Source organism: Eulemur rufifrons, chromosome 18 (genome assembly GCF_041146395.1).
Source record: "Eulemur rufifrons isolate Redbay chromosome 18, OSU_ERuf_1, whole genome shotgun sequence".
In the NCBI taxonomy this organism is placed as follows: Eukaryota; Metazoa; Chordata; class Mammalia; order Primates; family Lemuridae; genus Eulemur; species Eulemur rufifrons.
Window position 1 is genome coordinate 49,491,611 of NC_091000.1, and position 20,926 is coordinate 49,512,536.

The following is a 20,926-nucleotide window of genomic DNA, read 5'->3' on the forward strand; positions in this document are numbered from 1 at the left end:
TATATAATGCAATCCAGATACATAGAAATAATGACAGTTAATTTAAAAAACAAGATCCAGGCGCAGTGGTGTGTGCTTGTAGTCCCAGCTACTCGGGAGGCTAAGGTGAGAGGATCACTTGGGTTCAGGAGTTTGAGACCAGTGTGGGCAACATAGCAAGATCCCATCTCAATCAATCAATCAATCAATAACAAGGAAAATATAACTCATAGAAAATCGTAAAGAAGAAAACCAGAGAGCTGGTCACACATTGGTTAGTGACGTGGGGACTGGCTCTAGGACAAACTTTGAAGCTACTCAGAAATGAGGTCCGTCAAAGAGGAGAGTAGAGTACGTGGAGTTGTCTGTGGAAAGCACAGCCACTGCGTACATCAGTGAGTACGGCAGGAAAAGAGGGCGGCTGGGGAGCCAGTGGGGAGCCAACTGGTCTAGGATCTTGAAAAGCCCAAAGTGAGGAGTTTTAGTTTGATACTAGGCAAAGAAAAGGGAGGCACTCGACTATTCTAGGAGAGCGGGTGTGGATTGAGGTAATGCACGCTGGAGGAAGGGTGTCCCTCGTCATTAGGTGCCAGGAGCAGAAATGTGGTGATGGCCCAGGCAGGCAAGACCTTGACAAGATGTGTGGCCACGGAAACGGGATAAATCCAGGAAATATCATCATATAAATGACAGAGTAATACCATTTATTGATTCAGCAGATAGGTATTAGAGTATGGTGATCAGACTTGAGTTCTGCTTTTAAACATAAAAGTAATTCAGACAGATAGCAAAAATAAAAAAGCACAGTATAGCCCAATAAAGAGAAAAGTCAGTCCTCTCTTTCTACCCCTAATTTTCTTGAAAAGTAATTACTGTTACATTTCCTATGAACTAACATGACTTACAGTGATTCTTACTCATTTGAGTTAACATTAAGTACTACAGGTTTTGTAAACTAAATATTTAGGAAGAAAATCGTTTGGCAAAAATAAGAAAATTTACTTTTATAGACAGAGTTTTATTCAGAGCAACCATTTGCCATGTATCAAACGTAGCTTGTCTCAAACCGAAACCATACCTTCTCACTGGGACTTCCACCTCCTCCTGTCTGCCGTATTTCTGCCTGGATGCCTTTTTCTCGTCCAGCTTCCCAACTAAATCTAACCCATCATTTCCAGTCCAGTGCAGACATCAGTTCTGTGAAACTCCCCTGGCATTCCATAAGATCTCTCTTCTCTATCTGACCCACTTAGCATCGTGTAGCTTTCTCAGGGCACCTAATACATTTCTTCTCCACAGTTCTTTCTAAATAGTCTTAGCATTTCTACCAGATCTAAGGGCCCCTTGAAAGCCAGAATCATAACTTTGTATCTTCTAATTTCATATTCCCCAGAATCCATGACCTAGTAGAATATAAGGAATCAATTTATGGAATAAACAGCTCTTTTCATCAACGTGAATTTTAATAATCTTTTTTTTTTGTTCTGAAAGTAATACAAAATGCCTGGTTATATGCTATAGTTTATCTCAGGGAGTAAAAATGATAATATGCCTCTCAAACTGCGAACAAATCAAAATGCCTTCACCGTGTCCCCTCTTCTCTTTCAGGCCTTGCTCTATTACTGTGAAGCACTGACAAAGACAAACCTCCAGCTGCAGAAGGCAGCGTGCCTGGCCCTGAAAACCCTCGAGGTAAAGCCCAGGTTCAGAACCTCCTGGCAGTTCAGCTTTGAGCCAGGCTAAGCCAAGTATAGATGCCAGCTTTTCTTTCGCATGTGAAAGTACCTCTTGTAGTGGTATTTCTCATCTCCTTTGTGCTGTATATTAGTTTTGGGGTCCTGTCTTCCCTTAAACAGTAACTACATGTGACCCTGTTTTGTTAAAGTCAGTCAATGGCAGAAAACAATCATGTTTTGCAATAGCCTGTGGGAATCAGTTTGCCTTTAGGACAGTATGAGAAAAGTACATCTTTTCCTAAAAGAGAGATCATATGGGGATTTCACCAATTTTTACAGTGTACAACAGACAGCAGGGTCAAATAAGATTTGCAAAGAAGGGCTGAAATTCAGCATGCCACTCAATTCCCCCTTGTCGTTCCTCACCAACTCTCTCTATTAAGCAGCGAACCAATCTTGATCCTGTCAGAAGGAGGTGCCAGTGAGCAGGGAGGGAGCTAGAATGTAAACAAACAGTCAAGGAAGGCTGAGAATTCCCAACATGGAAGAGTTTCCCCTTCAACAGGCGAGATTTACGTTTGACCTGCCTTCATCACCACCAATAAGACTAAGCAGTTCTGAGAAAAGAATGAGAAGGCCACACCTTAGTACTTGGCAAAATCTTGGATGGGCTCCTGGGACAAGGGGCAGGGACCTGCAGGCCTGATGGGACATGAAGAAAAGGATTGACACCCTCAAAAGAAAAGTTAACAACCTGTGACCAAAAACAGCTCTGGGAAATTTGCCTTCCTTGTTACTTGGTCAAAAAGTTACCTTCTGGTTGCCAAAAAAAAAAAAAAAAGCCCACAGTGATTGCTATTTATTTGGGTGCTCTCCTGATACCTTGTGACATATCAGTGATGGATGTCAGTGATACAGACTTAATGTAAACGAAGACATGAGGATACAGTGATCCATATGGGTTTTCATGGATTTACATGCTGTGAAATTTAAAGCAGAGGCTATAATTTTAAACTCTGGCATAGTCCAAGTCTGGGAGCACTAGATTCCTTGCCTTTTCCTTTTCCTTTTCTTCTAGAGGATAGTATCCTTAATGCCAGCTAAAAGACCTCTTTCTGGCTGGGCACGTTGGCTCTCACCTGTAATCCCAGCACTTTGGGAGGCCAAGGCAGGAGGATCACTTGAGGCCAGGAGCTCCAGACCAGCCAGAGCAATATAGTGATACTCCATCTCAACAAAAAAATTTAAAAAATTAGCCAAGTGTGGTGGTGCTTGCCTGTAGTCCTAGCTACTCTGGAGGCTGAGGCAAGAGGATCACTTGAGCCCAGGAGCTTGAGGTTGCAGTGAGCTATGATGACATCATTACACTCTAACCCGGGTGACAGAGCAAGACCCTATCTCAAAAAATAAAAAATAAAAATGAAAGACCTCTTTCTAAACATCCCTGGCCCCTCTATCTCCTGAAAAAGGCTCCATGCACCATGATGTGAAAAACAGTGCAGACTCACAATTTCATTCACCCAAACTGTTGTTGGGGGCCATAATTATTAATATTAATGATAGCAGCAGACATCCCACATTTTTTTTCTATTATCAACTTGGAGAAAACCTTGAAAGATTAAGGTCCTCAAATGGTCTTCCAGTTTGGGTGCCCCATCTGTCTCAGTGGGCTGGAATAACCCATGGTCCTCCCAGGCTGCTCACTCCAATTTGCCACATTCTGGCATCCAGCACCAACATTACCACTTCGTAAACCCAGCTTTCCTCCAAGAAAAAAACCAACAACATAATTTGTTAGCCATTCTCCCCTCCTCAGGAATCTCAGCAGGAGCATTTTGTCTTGTGGAAGGCAAGTTTCCTTTCTTCTACTTGCCCTAAATATTGGTGTTTAAGGCTCTCTGCTCAGCCCTCTTCTCCTTCGACATGTTCTCCCAGGGTAAAAAGCTCTCCTATGGATTCCATCATCATCTACATGCTAATGACTCCCAATATTTCCAGTCCAGGTCTCCCCTTCCCATCGATTAGCCAGCTCACTGTTAGATGTCTTGCCTAGGAAGTTACTTCAAACCCCATCCACCCTACCCACCACCTCTAGTGTTTTGTACCACACTCCTAGTAGCTCACCCCAGAGGCCTAGAAGTCAGACCCCTCCCTCCCCTCATCTTCCATATCTGGTCACTCCTGCAGATCCCACTTCCAATCTGTCTGCTCTTCTCTGTCCCTCCTCTGTTCAGAGGTCTGCATCTTTTACCTGGATTACAGCCACCTTCCTACCTCCCTGCCTCCTTACCGTCTAAACTCTCGTCCTCTCTGCTGTAATCAGAATGCTCATAATAAAATACAAATCCTGCTTAAAACTCTTTCATGATCATAGAATTAAGAAGGAAACACGAATTAAGACATGGACTTAGAATTACATTCAAAACCCTTCATGTGGCTTGCAGGCTCTCCTTGATTCGGTCCCTGCCACCTTCTCCAAACACATCTCTGCTACCTCTGGATTCTGGGCCTTGTTACAAGCTATTTGCCTTGCCTAGAATTTATTTCCTCCTCCACATCCCCAAACACTCCCCTATCCCCCCGCCCCATACACACACATGCACCTACCCTGTGCCCAAACGTGGCTAACTCCTCTAGGACATCACTCCCCCCATGAGGACTTCCCTGACCAGACAGGCTCTGTTTCCCATCGCGTTCAGCCCTAGCACCCTGACTCCACCCATCACTCATCATCAGAATTACTTTGCTTGTTTATCAGTCTGTCATTCCACTAGACTAAACCCTCGGGGGCTAGGACCATGGCTGGTTCATTGCAGAAGTTTGACTGTGAACTGTCTGGTTCATAGAGTGTTCAATAAATGTTTGTAGAATAAATAAATAGAAGAATTCTCATCATTGACCTTTATTCTCTTCCTCCTTAGTATATAAGCTGAATATTAAGAATTCTTTAATTAGAGCTATTTTTGGAATCAGTGTAACATGGTGGAAAAAACTAGGGAAAAGGGGTTCTGTTCTGGAAAAGCAGGCTAGTCATATGGCCTGGAGTCCCCTGTGAGAGGAGGCATTTAGCTGATCATCAGAGCTCCTGCAAGTATGAATCCGGGGCTCCAGCCCAGGAAATCCCAATGCAGTGCATCTGGAGGGGCCCCCAGGGATCTGCACTTTGAAGGAAGCCCCCTAAATGATCCCAACTCTCGGCTGGGTTTGGGAACACCGGGGTGAGATGGTTTTACAGTCCCTAGGAGCTACGAAATGCCAACTTTCATGGAACTCCAGACTTAAATGTCAGAACACTATTGAAACTATTTTTCCCCCCATAGGCTACTGAAAGCATTAAAATGCTGGTGACACTGTGTCAGTCTGATACTGAAGAAATCAGAACTGTGGCCTCAGAAACCCTCTTGTCTCTTGGTGAGTTTTCTTTTTTTCTTCACATGGTTGTTTACTTCTGACATTCTCAAAAAGAGCAGTAAGGAAAAGTTTCATGTGCCCTGTTTTAGCGATTTCCCCCCCGTAGGCCGTGTATTCACACGCAGAGTATAAGAAACTGATCGATGTCCCTCTCACCACAACTCCTTGTTCTGTCTGGATGCTGAGAGTGAAGTTGATTCTCTGGAGCCTTTCTGTATGGGTTAGTCCGCCTGTCACTATTTGGAATCGAGAACACAGAAGTCAAACCACAATGCAGAGGCAGCAGGAATGGAGGTTGGGCTGTCAGGGTGGGGCAGGCCCTCCGGGAGGGCAATGATTGGTTAAGGCACCAGGGCTGCATCTCCAGGGACTGCTGTAAGCCCCCAAGTACCCCAGCCTTACCCCAACCCCAGGGTTAACCTCTGATTGCCCTGCTGGCCTCTGCCCCTCTGAGCCCTGACACCAAAGAAAAGAATTGGAGTGTTTATTTTATTCTAGAATGTGCAGATAACCCTTCCTTTTCACTTTATAAGGTTCATGCCTACCAGGTTTCATATTTTTATTCTTTTTTGGGACTTGGGAAGGTAAGGAAAACATTTCTTAACTCTGCATAAAAAAGTATGACTAAGGCCAGGTGTGGTGGCTCGCGCCTATAATCCCAGCACTTTGGGAGGCCAAGGGGGAGTATCATTTGAGGTCAGGAGTTTGAGACCAGCCTGTGCAACATAAAGAGATTCTGTCTCTACAAAAAATTAGAAAAATTAGCCAGACATGATGGTTTGTGCCTGTAGTCCTAGCTACTGAGGAGGAGGATCCCTTGAGCCCAGGAGTTCAATGTTGCAGTGAGCTATGATTGCACCACTGCACTCCAGCCTGGGCAACAGAGCAAGCACCATCTCTAAAATTTAAAACAAAAATAAATATAAATAGTTGTTATAAATAATTTTACTACAACAACACATTTTTAAAGTGTAAAAACTATACTCCTGAAAGTCCTCAAGTATAATCCAGTCTATAACACTACTTGGAAGAAAGCCACCCTAGTTTTATTGTAGTAGCTTAACAATATAAAGGAGAATCACCCTGAAAATCCCATTCATTGTTAGACCTTCTTTCTTACAGTGACAGGTTTAATGAAGCTTTGTTCTACTATTAAAGATATCATTCATTATATAGAAATCTCAGCCAGCATATGTTTGTTTAAAGGATAAAGCCATTATTCCTTATTGCTGCATTAAGGCACAGAAATTATTTAATTCTTTAAAAATATACCCAGGGTATTATTAGTTTAAACTCTATTGGGGGGTTGGGGGAAGGGGGAAAAAACCTCCTTTATCCCTTAGTATTCCAAAATAACAATAAAGGCAAGCCAGACGTTTGCAAAGCATAGCCAATGAAGCTTGTATTTCCAGTGTAACCGAAGGAAGTTGATCCCCGTGGAATGTGTCCCAGGATTCACTTGAGCTGAGCAAACAGCAGCATCTCCAGAAACAGTCATCACATCTGCCTCACCCTAACTCCCTACACACCTGCTCAGGCCAGCCCCAGGCCCCCTTATACCACCAGTGCGCGGTTCTCCACGTTGGCTGCACGTTGGAATCACCAGGGAAGATTACAAACATACCCATGCCTGGTTCCACTCCCAGAGGGTCTGCTTTCGTTGGTCTGAAGTGTGCCTCTTCATGGGACTTTTTAAAGCTTTCCAAGGGAATTCAACATCATGAATCTTCTTTGACTCTAGTGCACAAATATTGGTGCATTTTTCTCTCATATAGATGACTGAATTAATACAGTGAAAATATTATTTTCAATGGGAATTGATGAGACACTATGACAAAGGGCGGAAAGTCATCACAGGCTCTCAAAAAACTCAGAGCCACAACTATTTACCAACCAGCATGGAATTATTGCAATATTTTAACCTACAGCTGTCCAATAGATCCCACTGTGATTATGGGAACGTTCTCTATGTGCACTGTCCAATACAGCAGCCAGTAATCGTATGTGGCTATGGAGCTGTTCAACTTGGCTACTGTGACTGAGGAACTAAACTTTCAACTGTAATAAATTTTGAGTACAGATGCTCCTTGACTTACAAAGGGGTTATTTCCCAATATACCCATTGCGAATTGAAAATATCATTAGGTCAAAAATTCATTTAACACACCTAACCCACCAAACATCATAGCTTAGTCTAACCTACGTTCAACATGCTCAGAACACTTACATTAGCCTAAAGTTGGACAAAATCATCTAACACTAAGCCTATTTTATAATAAAGTGTGACTATCTCATGTAATTTACTGAATACTGTACTGAAAGTGAAAAACAGACTGGCTGTATGGGTGTTCAAAGTACAATTCAACTAAATTCGTATGGGTTTCACAGCATTGTAAAATCGAAAAATGTATGTCAGGGACAGTCTATAATCATAAGTCGGGGACTATCTATAATTGCCATTTAAATTTAAATAGCCACACAGCGACTATATTGGACAGAGCAGTTTTCATCATGGCTATGGCCATTGCGGTGCGTCCTGGCTGGACCTCAGCCCTGCTTGAAACCACACTACCTGACTCCCCAAATATCAGGCTCTTTCTCCTTTTACACCTACCTGCTTCCCAAGGCTTTTAAAGGACTGGCAGACACAGATCAAAGGCCACTGAAAACTAAATGTTAATAATAGCGAAACACCCTGAGAGCCCACCCTAGTTGTATCACTAATAATATTGGGTAATACCCATAGAGGACTTCCTCCATGTCAGGCACTGTTTTGAGGGATCAGCATACGTCAGCTCATTTGGTCCTCCCAAGAACCCCATGAAGGAGGAAGCACAATTAGTCCCATTTTACAGAGGGGCACACTAAGGCAAGCTGAGGTTGTAAAACTTACCTGTGGACACCCAAACTTAGCCAGGCTCCAAGATGGAAACCTGACACTCTAGGCCATTGGACTCTGTGGGAAGAACTTAAGACCTCAAAACTGGAATCTATTCATGAGCAAAGTAGGAACTGGTTCTTCAAACAGCATTTGCTAGCTGAGGCATCCACAGGGCTGTGTGTGAGTGGGCACAAGGGGAGCATGTGAACGGCCTAGCTCAGACCCTCTGTCTCTCCATCTCCCTCTGCCATCAACTGGAAAGGTCCTGTGTTTAATCTGTTTTCTATATTAGGGCTTTACAAAAACATTTTGTTTTAAATATGGTTCTACCCTAAAGTAATAAAAAATTGAAAACTATCATACTAGGAAAAATACAGTATAGCATTTGCCTCTGGACAGTCAAGGCATGCAGAGATGATTAACAAAAAAATCTCTTAAAATTGGCCGGCTTTTGCTTACAGAAAAGTTTCTAGCAAGGTTCTTTTAAATACAGGCGAATCTCTGGTTTTGTATCTAATATATTCCTGAAAAAGTTAAATGTGCAAAAAATTCAACAGAATTCTGGTTTATTGGAAGGTTTCTGTTTCTGGAGACTACAATATATTATAAAACCCATAATTACACTTCTTTTGTAAAACCCTCTCATACCTATATATTTCCAGCATTTCATGAATCTATTTTTACTCTTGTTTTCCTTCACAGTGAACTTCTGATTGAGCACAACTAATTATTTCTTTGTCTCACTTGTACTAAATGGATGAAAGCCTGCTTCTTATCACTTGTCTCTGCACTGCATTTTCCCATTTTCTAATCATTTTTTTAAATAGGAAAAATAGAACAAAATATTAAAATTATTTGCAAATATATGTTGGCTGTTCAAGATGGTGCTATGGATAAAACTGAACTAGCTGGTGACTAATAGAAGGTATCACCACGTGTTTACATGGCAAAGAGTAATTTTTTTTAACTGAAGTTTGAAAGGCTAAATTTGACTTTTGTCAATGATCATTTAGATGTATCAATTTATAATATACACAAGTCAAAGTTCTATAAAAGTTCAATGCACTGAAGTCAAGAATCAGCCACGTTGAAATCCCTAATGCATTTAAAATATAATCCATGTGATTGCTCAGAAACAAATCTATTATGTGAAATTATCAACATCAATGGCCACAAGACTTCTACTCTGTTTCATATCCTAGCATTCTTTTGGTCTCTGGCATTAACTCAAAAAAGTTCTTGGTTGTTCTAAACATTACCTAGAAAACAATAATATAATTAAGAATAACAGAAGGGGACTTTTCCTTACCTGAAGTTAACACAGCAATTACATACAGCAATCCATACCGAAACAATTGATATTAATTTATGTTGAGTCATAAATTAAAAGGTTAAATTCGAATTGGTATTCATGTTTAATGTTCTATATCCAGGAGAAGATGGGCGGCTGGCATATGAACAGTTGGACAAATTTCCTCGGGACTGTGTTAAAGTTGGAGGTCGTCATGGAACTGAAGTTGCCACAGCCTTTTAATTACAGGTTAACTCTGCCTAACAACTGTCTTAATATCTGGCCCTTTTCATCCAGATGGTGCTGTGATTTAGCTGGAAAGTGTTTAGAACTTGAAGAGTTCTGCTGAAAATTTAAGAGTTCTGGAAATTTAACATGTTACAGAGAGAATTCAAATTCCAGTTGCACAGTACCTAACTACTTTTCCTTTGGCCAATGGAATAGGGCTATGTATAATTCAGTAGATTACATCATTGGTTGTGTCTGTCAATACTCAGTAAAAGAGTCTATCTTAATATGTATGAAATTTTAAAATAGCCATCTTTGTACTTTTTTGGAAGTTCTTGTAAAAGCTTGAAATAGTCATGTGATAACTTCGATAAATATCATATGCCTTGCAGTTTTTCCTCTGTTGTGTTCTCAGGGTTGAGTGGCCCCCTTAGCTACCTGATTTTTACTTTCAATACAAAGCACAAAAAATAATTTCTTCAAATAAAAGTTTGCCTGTGGAACCTGGCAAAATGGCCCATTGTAAGAAATTAATTTTTTTATTTTAAATTTTTTAACCTCTCATTATTTCTTTTGTGTTTTTCTTCCATCCTGAAAATTCTAAAATCATGTTTCTATTATGGTAAAAAGATAGGTAAGTGACGAAGAGCAACCTTATTGAGATTATACCTGTACTCTTAAAAAACTCAAAGCTTAAGCTTTTTTTTTTTCCAAGTTAACAAGAGCCATTTTTTATGATACTCTTACCATAGAGGTATTTTGCTGCTAAGACAAACCAAAACCAAAAGTTGTGGATACACAAAGCCCAAAGCCGTGATTGACTCTCTTTGAGGTAGAAGAATCTGAAAGTTGGAGGAATGCTAATGGGGTAGGAGGAGTCCCTGCTTCTGTCAAAGTGACCACAAGGTTGGGAAGAAGGATGCCCTGAGGGATAGTTACCGCCACAGATAAATCTTCGCCACCAGGTAGGATTTCCTGGCCAAATAGTTAAAACAATAGCTTTCATCATTGCTTCAGCATCAGAGTAGCAAGTTCATTAAACAAAGTACAAAACCATTCAGTAGCTCGTATTAAATAACTTTTCTTCCTCTAAAGAATATACAAGGTGGAGTATGCCAAGGTATCAAAACAATATGTGTGAGTGTAATTTAAACTGTGGAATATCAACTGTACTGTGGACATGTTTGTATAAAATATCATTTAGATGTCATTTTAAATATTTACATTCTAGCAAGACTTTTAAAAGGACTCATTTCATTTTAAAGTGAAAATTGTTTGCCAGGCTTCTGGCAAACAGTTCTTTCAACTGTGAAGTTACAATGTACATATTTGTATACTTATAAATATTATATATATATGCATATACTCTTCATTTTAAAGGTACATTGTACAGTCTATAGGTAGTATGTATAGTCGATAGTTTATGTTAAATGGTTGAAATGGTTCTCTTCATAGAAAGTCAAATCACAGGCCGGGCGCGGTGGCTCACGCCTGTAATCCTAGCACTCTGGGAGGCCGAGGCGGGTGGATCGCTCGAGGTCAGGAGTTCGAGACCAGCCTGAGCAAGAGTGAGACCCCGTCTCTACTAAAAATAGAAAGAAATTATATGGACAACTAAAATATATATATATACAAAAAATTAGCCGGGCATGGTGGCGCATGCCTGTAGTCCCAGCTACTCGGGAGGCTGAGGCAGGAGGATCGCTTAAGTCCAGGAGTTTGAGGTTGCTGTGAGCTAGGCTGACGCCACGGCACTCACTCTAGCCCGGGCAACAAAGCGAGACTCTGTCTCAAAAAAAAAAAAAAAAAAAAAAAAAGAAAGTCAAATCACAGATGTTACAGGATTTTTTGGTTTGGTTTGGTTTTATTTTTTGAATATTGCATGAGTAATTAATTCCATATCTTTTCTATTCACTCTATATTTTATGTTTGATTGAGGGGGTGCTTTTAGTTTTGTGGCATTTGTACTCATCACTTTCAGTCATGTAAGTTAAAATAAAAATTATTTTTGAATTACTAGTCTCATGTGCAGAGCCTGATGTATTTTTTTTTCACATGCCTTTCTTGAGTGATATCTACACAACATCCTACACCTCATGCTCAAATTGAAATTTTTATTTTGAAATTCCCTTATCTATAAATAGGGATAATAAATCTTCTCAGATTTGTTGTAAAACTAATTGGGCAGAAGAGAGCTGTGTTTCCCTGTTGTGACATCTATGAGCAGAGTCTGAGAGCCCCTTGAGGACAAAAAGAGCCCTCATTTGTTTGTACATGTTCCCAGCCCAAACCCTGATCAGCAGCATCACAAAGGCGCGCCCCCTACCTTTCAAACTCATAAAAGTATTTACCGGCCGGGCGAGGTGGCTAACGCCTGTAATCCTAGCACTCTGGGAGGCCGAGGCGGGTGGATCGCTCAAGGTCAGGAGTTCGAGACCAGCCTGAGCAATGAGCGAGACCTCGTCTCTACCAAAAATAGAAAGAAATTATCTGGCCAACTAAAATATATATATAGAAAAAAAAAATTAGCCGGGCATGGTGGCGCATGCCTGTAGTCCCAGCTACTCGGGAGGCTGAGGCAGTAGGATTGCTTAAGCCCAGGCGTTTGAGGTTGCTGTGAGCTAGGCTGACGCCACGGCACTCACTCTAGCCTGGGCAACAAAGCGACACTCTGTCTCAAAAAAAAAAAAAAAAAAAAAAGAAGTATTTACCAAGGGATTCATTAAATATCAATGATTGCATTTACTGAGGCAGCAGTAAAAACATTTTCCCCTATAAGCTTTTTGTTTAATTGAATTTGCCTTAGTTACTTTACAAAATTATAAAGTAAACTTGTAAACCTAAATTTAATGGAAACATCAGCACTTCTCACTATATCAGAAAAACAAATTACTCAAATAGAAAAAAAACCACAAAAACTTTTATCCATGACATTTTCCTGGAGACAGTACTTCTTTGCTAAATATTATTTTTTGATTTTGATAAAGTTCTAAGTATACCTTGTGCAGGGAACATATTTGGCTAAAAATTCGATCTCTAACTTTTCATTTATTCAACAAGTATTTGTTGCATACTTACTATGAATAAGGTGTGTGCCAAGGACTGTTCTTGGCACTGGAGATACAGTGGTGAAGAAAAAACAAAAGACATAAAAATCGCTGCCCTTGTCTGCCCAAAGGAAGACAAGGCAGAGGAGGGGAGTAATGGACACACGAAGTTGGGTGGACAGAGGTAATGTGGGGGACAAAGACCACAAGGTTAAAGACAGTGGTCAGGGAAGGCCTCACAGAAAATTACAGTTGAGGAATGAACCTAAGGAATTAATGGGATGAGCCACGTGGATTATCTAGCAAGAACATTGCAGGCAGGGTGTACAAAGGCCTTGAAAAAGAGCCATACTTGGTGTTTTGGATTTTCTAGTACCCACATTAAAAAAAAAAAAAAAGTAGGCCATGGGCAGTGGCTCACACCTGTGATCCCAGGACTTTGAGAGGTGAGAGGATCGCTTGAGGCCAGGAGTTTTAGACCAGCCTGAGCAACATAGTGAGATCCCCACCTCTACAAGAAAAGGGGGAAAAAAATTAGCGGGGAATGGTACTTGGGAGGCTGAGGCAGGAGGATCACTCTGGCCCAGGAATTTGAGGTTGCAGCGAGCTGATAATGCTAGTGCACTCTAGTCCAGGCAACAGAGCAAGACCCTGTTTCAAATAAAAGTAAAGGCCATGTGGTGGCTCATGTCTGTGATCCCAGACAGCACTTTGGGAGGCTGAGGCAGGAGGATCACTTGAGGCCAGGAGTTCCAGACCAGCCTGGGCAACATAGTGAGACCCCATCTCTACAAAGAATTTTTGTTTAAAAGTAAAAAGAACAGGGGAAATTAATAATATATTTAACCTAATACACCTAAAGTATTTCAAAATGTAATCAATATAGAAATTATTAATGAGATATTTTATACTCTTTTCTTCTTACTAAGTCTTTGAAATCCAGTGTGCACTTTATATACTTACAGCATACCTCAATTCAGTCTAGTTGCATTTCAAATACCCAGCCACATGTGGCTAGTGGCTACCCTATTGGACAAGGAAGGTCTATGTTTTCCCCAATTGTTCTAGTATTACCCTTTATAGCATATACACACACACATACATGTGTATATCAACCAGGGATTACATTTTTAATTTACTTGTCATATCTCTCAGGCTCCTTTTTTTTTTTTTTTTTTTTTTTTTAGAGACAGGGTCTTGCTCTGTTGCCCAGGCTGGAATGCAGTGGTGCAATCATAGCTCACCACAAACGAACTCCTGGGCTCAAGCAATCCTCACACCTTAGCCTCCCAAAGTGGTTGGATTATAGGCACGAGCCATGACACCCAGCTGGGTATGTTTTGAAGTGGCACCAATAGGTTTGTTGATAAGTTGGAAATGGAATGTGAGCCGGATAGTAGCCAAGGATGAATCCAGAATTTTTTACCTGAACAACTAGAAGGATGACAACAACTTCCAAGACAGAGAAACTGAGAAGCAGCAGGTTTATAGAGGAAGACCAGAAACTGATTTAGAGATGTTAAATTTGAGAAGCCTCTTAGACATCCAAATATCGATATCAAGCTGGTGATTGAATATGAGTCTGGAGTTCAGGCAAAAAGTCCAGTTAAAATATATGGACATATAAAATTGGGAGTCCTTAGCATGTGGATGGTATTTAAAGCCATGAGACTGGTTTATCTCATCTACGAAGTAGAGCTAAGAAAAAAAGAAGAGATGCAAGGACTGGGCTTTGGGACACTTCAATATTTAGAGGACATGAAAAAGAAGGGAAACTAGCAAAGGAAAATGAAGAGTGGCCAGTAGAAGAAAAATCAAGAGAATGGTATCTGAGAAGGTAGGTTAGAAAAGTGTTTCAAGGAGAAAGGAGTTTCAAATGCCCAGGACTGAGAATTGGATTCAGAAGAATAAAGGTCATCGGTGACCCTGACAGGCAATTTCAGTGGAGTTACAAGGTTAAAATCCTATCTGGAGTTCATCCAAGAGAGAATGGAAAAAGACTCAAGATGGCAAGGATGGCAACTCCTTAAAGAGCTGCACTAGAAGGGGAAGCAGAGAGACAAGGTCAGGTGTGGTGGCTCACAACTACAATCCCAGCACTTTGGGAGGCCAAGGTGGGAGGATCACTTGAGCCCAGGAGGATCATTGAGCATCATAGCAAGACCCTGTCTCTACAAAAAAATTTTTAAAACTATTAACCCAGCATGGTGGCATATACCCGTAGCCCCAGCTGCTCAGGAGGCTGAGGTCGGAGGATCGCTTGAGCCCAGGCATTTGAGGTTGCAGTGAGCTATGATGATGCCACTGCCATACAGCCTGGGAAACAGAGTGAGAAGACCCTGTCTCAAAAAAGATTAAAAAAAAAAAAAAAAAAAAAAAAAGGACCCAGTTGAGATGGAAAAATTACTAAGAGAAGAATTGTAGAGCAATAGCTTTGAGTGGGGCGAGAGAGTCCATTGAAATCTGCACAAAGGGAGAGGGTATCCATAGGAACAGGAGGAAAGAGCATACAGGCACAGACACAGATAGGTGGGTGGCTGCATTTGTGAGAGTTCCAGAAGTCTTATTTTGATTGCATCTATTTTCTCAGCAAAATAGGGTAAATCTATGATGTAGAGAACTCTGATTAGGTAGCAAATAAGCAAAGTAGGCATAATACCATGAAAGATCAACCGAAAGAAGTTCAGTTCATATTGGAATAGTGAGAGTAGAAGGGGAAAAAATCCAGGTAGGACCTGCCTAAGCAAAGGTGCAAAGACAGTGAAGAGTTTAGTGTGTGTTAGAGGAAACCAGTTTAAGTTGAGGCTTTGTACACCAGAGAAGTGAAAGTAAACTTAGTTTAGTTCAAATTGGAGAAGGCCTTCAATGCCAGGCTGAAGAATTTAGATCCGTACTGCTTTCCCCTAATTTGGATATTCCATTCTTCAATGTTGCTAAGTGATGCATTCCAGAGTTCCAGACTGTTAACTCTAGTTACTGCCAATGGTGTACCTGAAGTACAATGGCTAAGAGCTCATGTTTTTGTGTACGAATCTGGCTTAACACACGTAGGTGTTTCGTGAGGCTATGTCAGCACCTCTACAATTTCTGGAATGTCACTGTTAAGCGCTGTTTTTTTAAGAAGAAGGAAGAAGTCTCTTCAGTTGAAAGTATTTTTCACAAAGAAAAAATTGTGGTATTCGGCCGGACATTGAGGGATAAATCTCAACCCCTTGAACAGAGGGCTCAAGCAGCCCATAAAATTGGACTGTTGGCCTTCACAGGTGAGGATTTAATCAGCTGTGCTAAAATAGGTGTTTCATAATCTTTTTGCTTGTTATAACACTGTAATTTAGTGATTTTTCTTAGCTCTAGTCTTAAAATTCCAATAACATTTCCTTCAATTAAATTAGTTTTTTTGCCTTTATACCGCCAAAGATATTACTAATTATTTTCTCCTCAAAGATCTCATGTTTTAAAAGAAGGTGTCCATCAAATAATTGTTTCACATTTACATTAATTAAAATATATAGGGAGAAACTGCTTATCAAAGTTCTCATTAACATTAAAAAAATCAGAGGCTAGACTGAGTTGGTATAATTCCAAGTTAGTGATATGATTCCAACAGAGTAAAACTACCTGATATTTTACTTTTTTATTTTATGTGTTACACAGAAAATAGCTTAGAAAAATCAGTAAGAACTTAATGCTCTTAAAACACCTACTAGGCCAGCCAATAGGTTGAGAAATAAAAATAAACTCCTAAGCCCTCCACCTGACTGAATGAATCACCTCTTGGCCAAGGGGACCCCAGAGAACCCTTAAAACTGAGTTCCCAGCCATGATGGGAGTGGAGGTCAGACACGCCTGGTTGTACCCCTGTCCACATTAACCACCATTAGGCTTTCTTCCCTATGGATTAAACAGAGCCAGCCTTTTGAAAAGACTTGCTGCCACCACCGATTTCAATGAACCACCTAATGCTGTTCCTCCCTTTTTGTGGTTTGGGCACGAATGACCAGCACTGCTTCCTGATAAGGGGCCACCCACCATGGAGCGAGTCTGACCAGCCTGCAGAGCATGCGCAGTAAGGGTTTTCATTGTCCTCTGCTTCACCTTTTGACGTCAGAGAGCTGATAACTCCAGCCTTAGATCATGCTACGGCCACCATTTTTTGTACATGTGACCTATGAAAGGCATGAAGCTCAATTGCATATGTACATGTTTCTGCTTTAATGAATATTCATGATTTCTCCTATAGTTTGTTAAATACGTATATTTGGCCATCCCACTCAGCATAAATTCCTGCTCCCCTTGCCTTTCCTTGGAAGTATTTGTTTCTGGTTTCTGGTAGAAGCTGTTGCTTCCCAGCCTGTCAAAATGGCCACCCTGCAGGCTGCAACCCTTTATGAGAAATAAAGTTCTCCTTTCCAAATTTATGACCCTCTTCCTTCTTCACTTGACAAGGTACATTGATGAAAGGCAACGATTAATGTGTACTTGGCTGGGAAATAAAGTAGTAAAGCATTTAAACACACACTGCTCTAATGATTGTCAAGTCCAAACTCTACTTTTGTTTTTCCTAATAAATTTTAGGATATGTTGTTAAGCTTAAATAATAAGATTGGAATATATGAGTAAGTACAGAGTTTATTCAAGCCCAAAGCTGGGGATGGCCATCTGGAAAATATGGACTCCAGTATAATAGGTTTGTTAGGTTTTAGTCTGAGATCGTGGGTTCTTGGTGTGCCCATGACTGAAGAATGACCAGAAATGCCAAAGTTAGGCAAGCACCGAAGTGAGGTTTATTGAGGAAAGATAGGATTATAGGACAAGAGCAAGATATAGTTACAGAGCATGGTACGTATGCCACAGATGACGATCAGACCCACTGTTGCAGTAGGGCAGAAAAAAGGAAGGGCAAAGAGAGAAAGCTTGGCCATGGTCTGCATCTTATTTTATAGTGTCCAGAGAGGGACCTCCCTTGTGGTTCAGAGGTCACCATGGAACCATTTTGATTAGACAGTTGGGAGTCACATGACCTGAGCCTTAACTACGCATGTGGGTTCTAGGTCACTTTCTGGACTTTATGGTACCCATGAGGCTTGGCCTGTGGGCTAGAGAGTCCTCTGCATTCTTTTGCAGCTGGCGTGCCAAGTTCTGATTGGCAGATTCATAGGGTATTTCCTCCTCCCCCAGGTATGGAGAATCAGGGTTGGGCAGGACCAAGATTAGGGCAACAGCACCAACTTTCGTCCCTAGGAGACCCAGAATCCCTCACTATCTACCAAACAGGTTCAGTGCTCCAAAGTTAAAAATTAAGTTCTTGCTTTTATATGGGCAGAAGACAGAGAAATTCAGTAGGATTATAACATTTTTTTATACAAGGCTGGCTTATGAATTACAACAATTTAATCAGTTACACTTTCTTTTCCATACATCTCGTTTTCCTTTCCTTTCCAGTTTAAAAGAGTTTAAGTCTGGGCGTGGAGTCTCACACCTGTAATCCTAGCACTCTGGGAGGCCAAGGTGGGTGGATCGTTTGAGCTCAGGAGTTCGAGACCAGCCTGGGCAAGAGCGAGACCCTGTCTCTACTAAAAAAAAATAGAAAGAAATTAGCTGAACAACTAAAAATATACAGGCACGGTGGCCCATGCCTATAGTCCCAGCTACTCGGGAGGCTGAGGCAGGAGGATCGCTTGAGCCCAGGAGTTTGAGGTTGCTGTGAGCTAGGCTGATGCCACAGCACTCTAGCCTGGGCAACAGAGTGAGACTCTGTCTCAAAAAAATAAAAAATAAAAGATAATTTTTAAAAAGAGTTTAATGAACATTCCATCTTAGACAATGTGATAGTCATGAAGTCTCTGAGTAAGAAAGGAAGGAGGGAAGTTAACCTATAATGAAGATCAACAGTGAAGAGGGAAAGGGTCTTCCCTGGTGCCTTTTAGCCATTTACAACATTTTACAAAACAATGTAGGTAAGGAAGAAGGCTAAATCTATAATCAGAGAAACAAAGGTTACAGATTCCTCCATCACAGCTGCCTATTTATGTGACTCAGGTCCCATAATCACATTACCTTAAGGCTCAGAATATTTTAAAATTCTAACTGCTTAGATTTGAATTACTTATTTTCACAATGTAATAAAATTTTATAGTCTTCAATAACACATCTAATAAAAGTTCTGGCTGGCAGCTATAAGCATCTTAGATTGATTTTTTTTTAAGTGGGAAAATAAATTACTTAGATGTAGTCTGATAGACTGAATCTTTCAAAGAATGGTGTTCATGAAAGAAAACAGTAAAAGGAGTCCTTGGTGCCAGAATGGTTGGGAACCACTGGCAGAGAGCTAGAAAGCAGACAGGAAACTCAGGAGATACTCCCATATGAGGGAAGGGTAAATGGTACCCCCAACACGAGGCAGGCTCAGTTTCCTGTCTAGCTGTATTAACCATTTGGGGAAAGAGCTAGCTAATTATAAAAGGATCAGAATTCTTTAGTTTGATGTTATTTAGCTTTAGCGGTTCTAATGGGAAGCAAGGGAAAGGGCTTCTGCCCAGTCTTCAAGTAAAGCTTTAATGTTGAATAGTATATTCTTCAGTCTATGGGGCTGTGATAGTAGGAGAAATCCAAACGAGATCAAAACTCCAGTGGCGAGAATCTGACCAGCCATGTTAGCTACTCCTCACCATCTAAATAGTCTTTATTCAGTGTCTTCTTGGCTAGTACTTTGTTGGAGTTTGAGATTTGAACTAAGAAGCTCCAGGGCTCAAGTATATATTTATGGTGAAAGAAGTCTAGAACCAAGCTGGGTCAGTAGCCAAAGCAAGAAAAAATGTTATGAGATCACATTGGAAACCAAATCTGAAAAAGAGTTGAGGCAAAAAAAGTGTTCAGAGAATGGGACAGCAATGTACAGCAACTCGGGAAAATCTCTCCAGATCTTGGCTTGGCTGCTTTTTTCTTTTCTTTTCTTTTCTTTTCTTTTTTTTTTTGGAGATGGAGTCTTGCTCTGTCACCCCCGCTACCTCAAACTCCTGGGCTCAAGCCAACCTCCCGCCTCAGCCTCCCAAGTAGCTGAGACTATAGGCACGTGCCACCACCCCCAGCTAAGTTTTCTATTTTTTGTGGCGATGGGGTCTTGCTCTTGCTCTGTCTGGTCTCCACCTCCTAACTGCAAATGATCCTCCCGCCTTGGCCTCCCAGAGTGCTAGGATTACAGGTGTGAGCCACCAGGCTCAGCCTGCTCTGCCTTTTGATTTGCTCTTTGCTGTAACGCTCTGGTATTCTTCCATTTTTTTCCAGTACTGAAGGCAGAGAATCAAGAATGAGACCATGGGGGAGATTTGCTAAGTGTACACAGCCAGGGTTTAGTTACCTTGCAATACTCCTAGGTGCTTGATTAAAGGAACCAGGGAGGAAACGGGCAGGCAGGACCCTTCCCATGCTTTTCATGTCACTCTTTGCTTATTAACACGTACTTTCTCATCTTCACGGCAGCACAGGAGATGGGGAAAAAGAAAAATTTCAAGTATCCAAAATGTTGCCTATATGGCAACAAGAATCTATGAACACATATGAGACTCCAAAGTATTACTAGATACACTAAATACTTCTGGAAATGCAAATGCTTGTTTTACAGGAGGACTACCTGCTTCGAGATTTGCAACTGAGTACATGAAAGAAGTAGCTAACTTGCTGAAAAATGAAGAAATGACACCAAAAGTAAAGATCCTGCTGATCCAGAGTATAGCATGTTGGTGTTACTTAAACCCTGTCAGCCAGAAAAAAGCTAAACACATGCAACTTATTCCTATTTTCATCAATTTTTTTGAAAGAAGAGCCAACTCTACTAACCAAAGAGAAATAGATGAGAACCGCCTTGTTAAATTTTGGACTTGTTACGCTCTCTCTGCCATGACATGCAATAACTTGTCTGTCGTAAATGAGCTTAGAGAGCACCGTGCTCTAAAATATCATTTACATGAGTTGGCTTGTGATGTTTGGGTTGGATGGCCCGAGAATTTTGCAGAGGTGCTGTATTTCCTAATTGGTCTTCACAGGAATTAGTTTCTCTAAGTCCAGTTACATGATACAACTATCTGTGCTATTGTATTGCTCTGGAAAACTAAAATAAATAATAAAAATCGATATATTAATTTTCAGTGTTTTCTTTTGTAGTTGAAGAGTTCTATATAAATTTTCATATAGTTAGTTAACTGCAATAACCAAACTTCTGAAAGGCACCTGCTGTCTCAGTATATTGGCCTTCCCTGGGCGGTGGGTAAGGGACTCGGTTGGGCTGTCACAGGTTCTCATAATACCACACGTTTCTGTGTGATTAAAAAAAAAAAATCTATTGAAAATAAAAAAAAAAAATTCCTCATAAAAATTAAGTTCATAAAATGAGAATTCATCAGAAGATGCATTACAT

At 40.8% G+C, this 20,926-nt stretch overlaps 3 protein-coding genes across 3 annotated transcripts in view; 2 read left to right on the forward strand and 1 right to left on the reverse strand.

The window, feature by feature from the left end:
• RIPOR2 (RHO family interacting cell polarization regulator 2) overlaps positions 1–9,663 on the forward strand; it is a 104,938-nt gene extending 95,275 nt beyond the window's left edge. The window contains exons 21-23 of the mRNA XM_069493028.1: positions 1,588–1,671; positions 4,976–5,066; positions 9,381–9,663. Coding sequence (XP_069349129.1) covers positions 1,588–1,671; positions 4,976–5,066; positions 9,381–9,481 — 276 coding nt within the window. The 3' untranslated portion in view covers positions 9,482–9,663. The remainder of the gene's footprint in view (positions 1–1,587; positions 1,672–4,975; positions 5,067–9,380) is intronic.
• Positions 1–20,926, reverse strand: part of ALDH5A1 (aldehyde dehydrogenase 5 family member A1) — a 277,572-nt gene that overhangs the window by 16,144 nt on the left and 240,502 nt on the right. The gene's annotated exons all lie outside the window — the stretch shown is intronic.
• Positions 12,546–20,562, forward strand: ARMH2 (armadillo like helical domain containing 2). Its single transcript, XM_069493266.1, has 3 exons — positions 12,546–12,697; positions 15,565–15,776; positions 20,135–20,562. Exons 1-3 carry the CDS (start codon positions 12,546–12,548, stop codon positions 20,560–20,562), a joined length of 792 nt encoding a protein of 263 aa, XP_069349367.1.

Bases quoted from the DNA above. Each gene is read 5' to 3' on its own strand.
- ARMH2 (XM_069493266.1), top strand. From the start codon at position 12,546: ATGAATAAGGTGTGTGCCAAGGACTGTTCTTGGCACTGGAGATACAGT. The intron at 12,698-15,564 runs GTAATGTGGGGG...TAACACACGTAG, and splicing joins ACGAAGTTGGGTGGACAGAG to GTGTTTCGTGAGGCTATGTC. The intron at 15,777-20,134 runs GTGAGGATTTAA...CTTGTTTTACAG, and splicing joins TGGACTGTTGGCCTTCACAG to GAGGACTACCTGCTTCGAGA.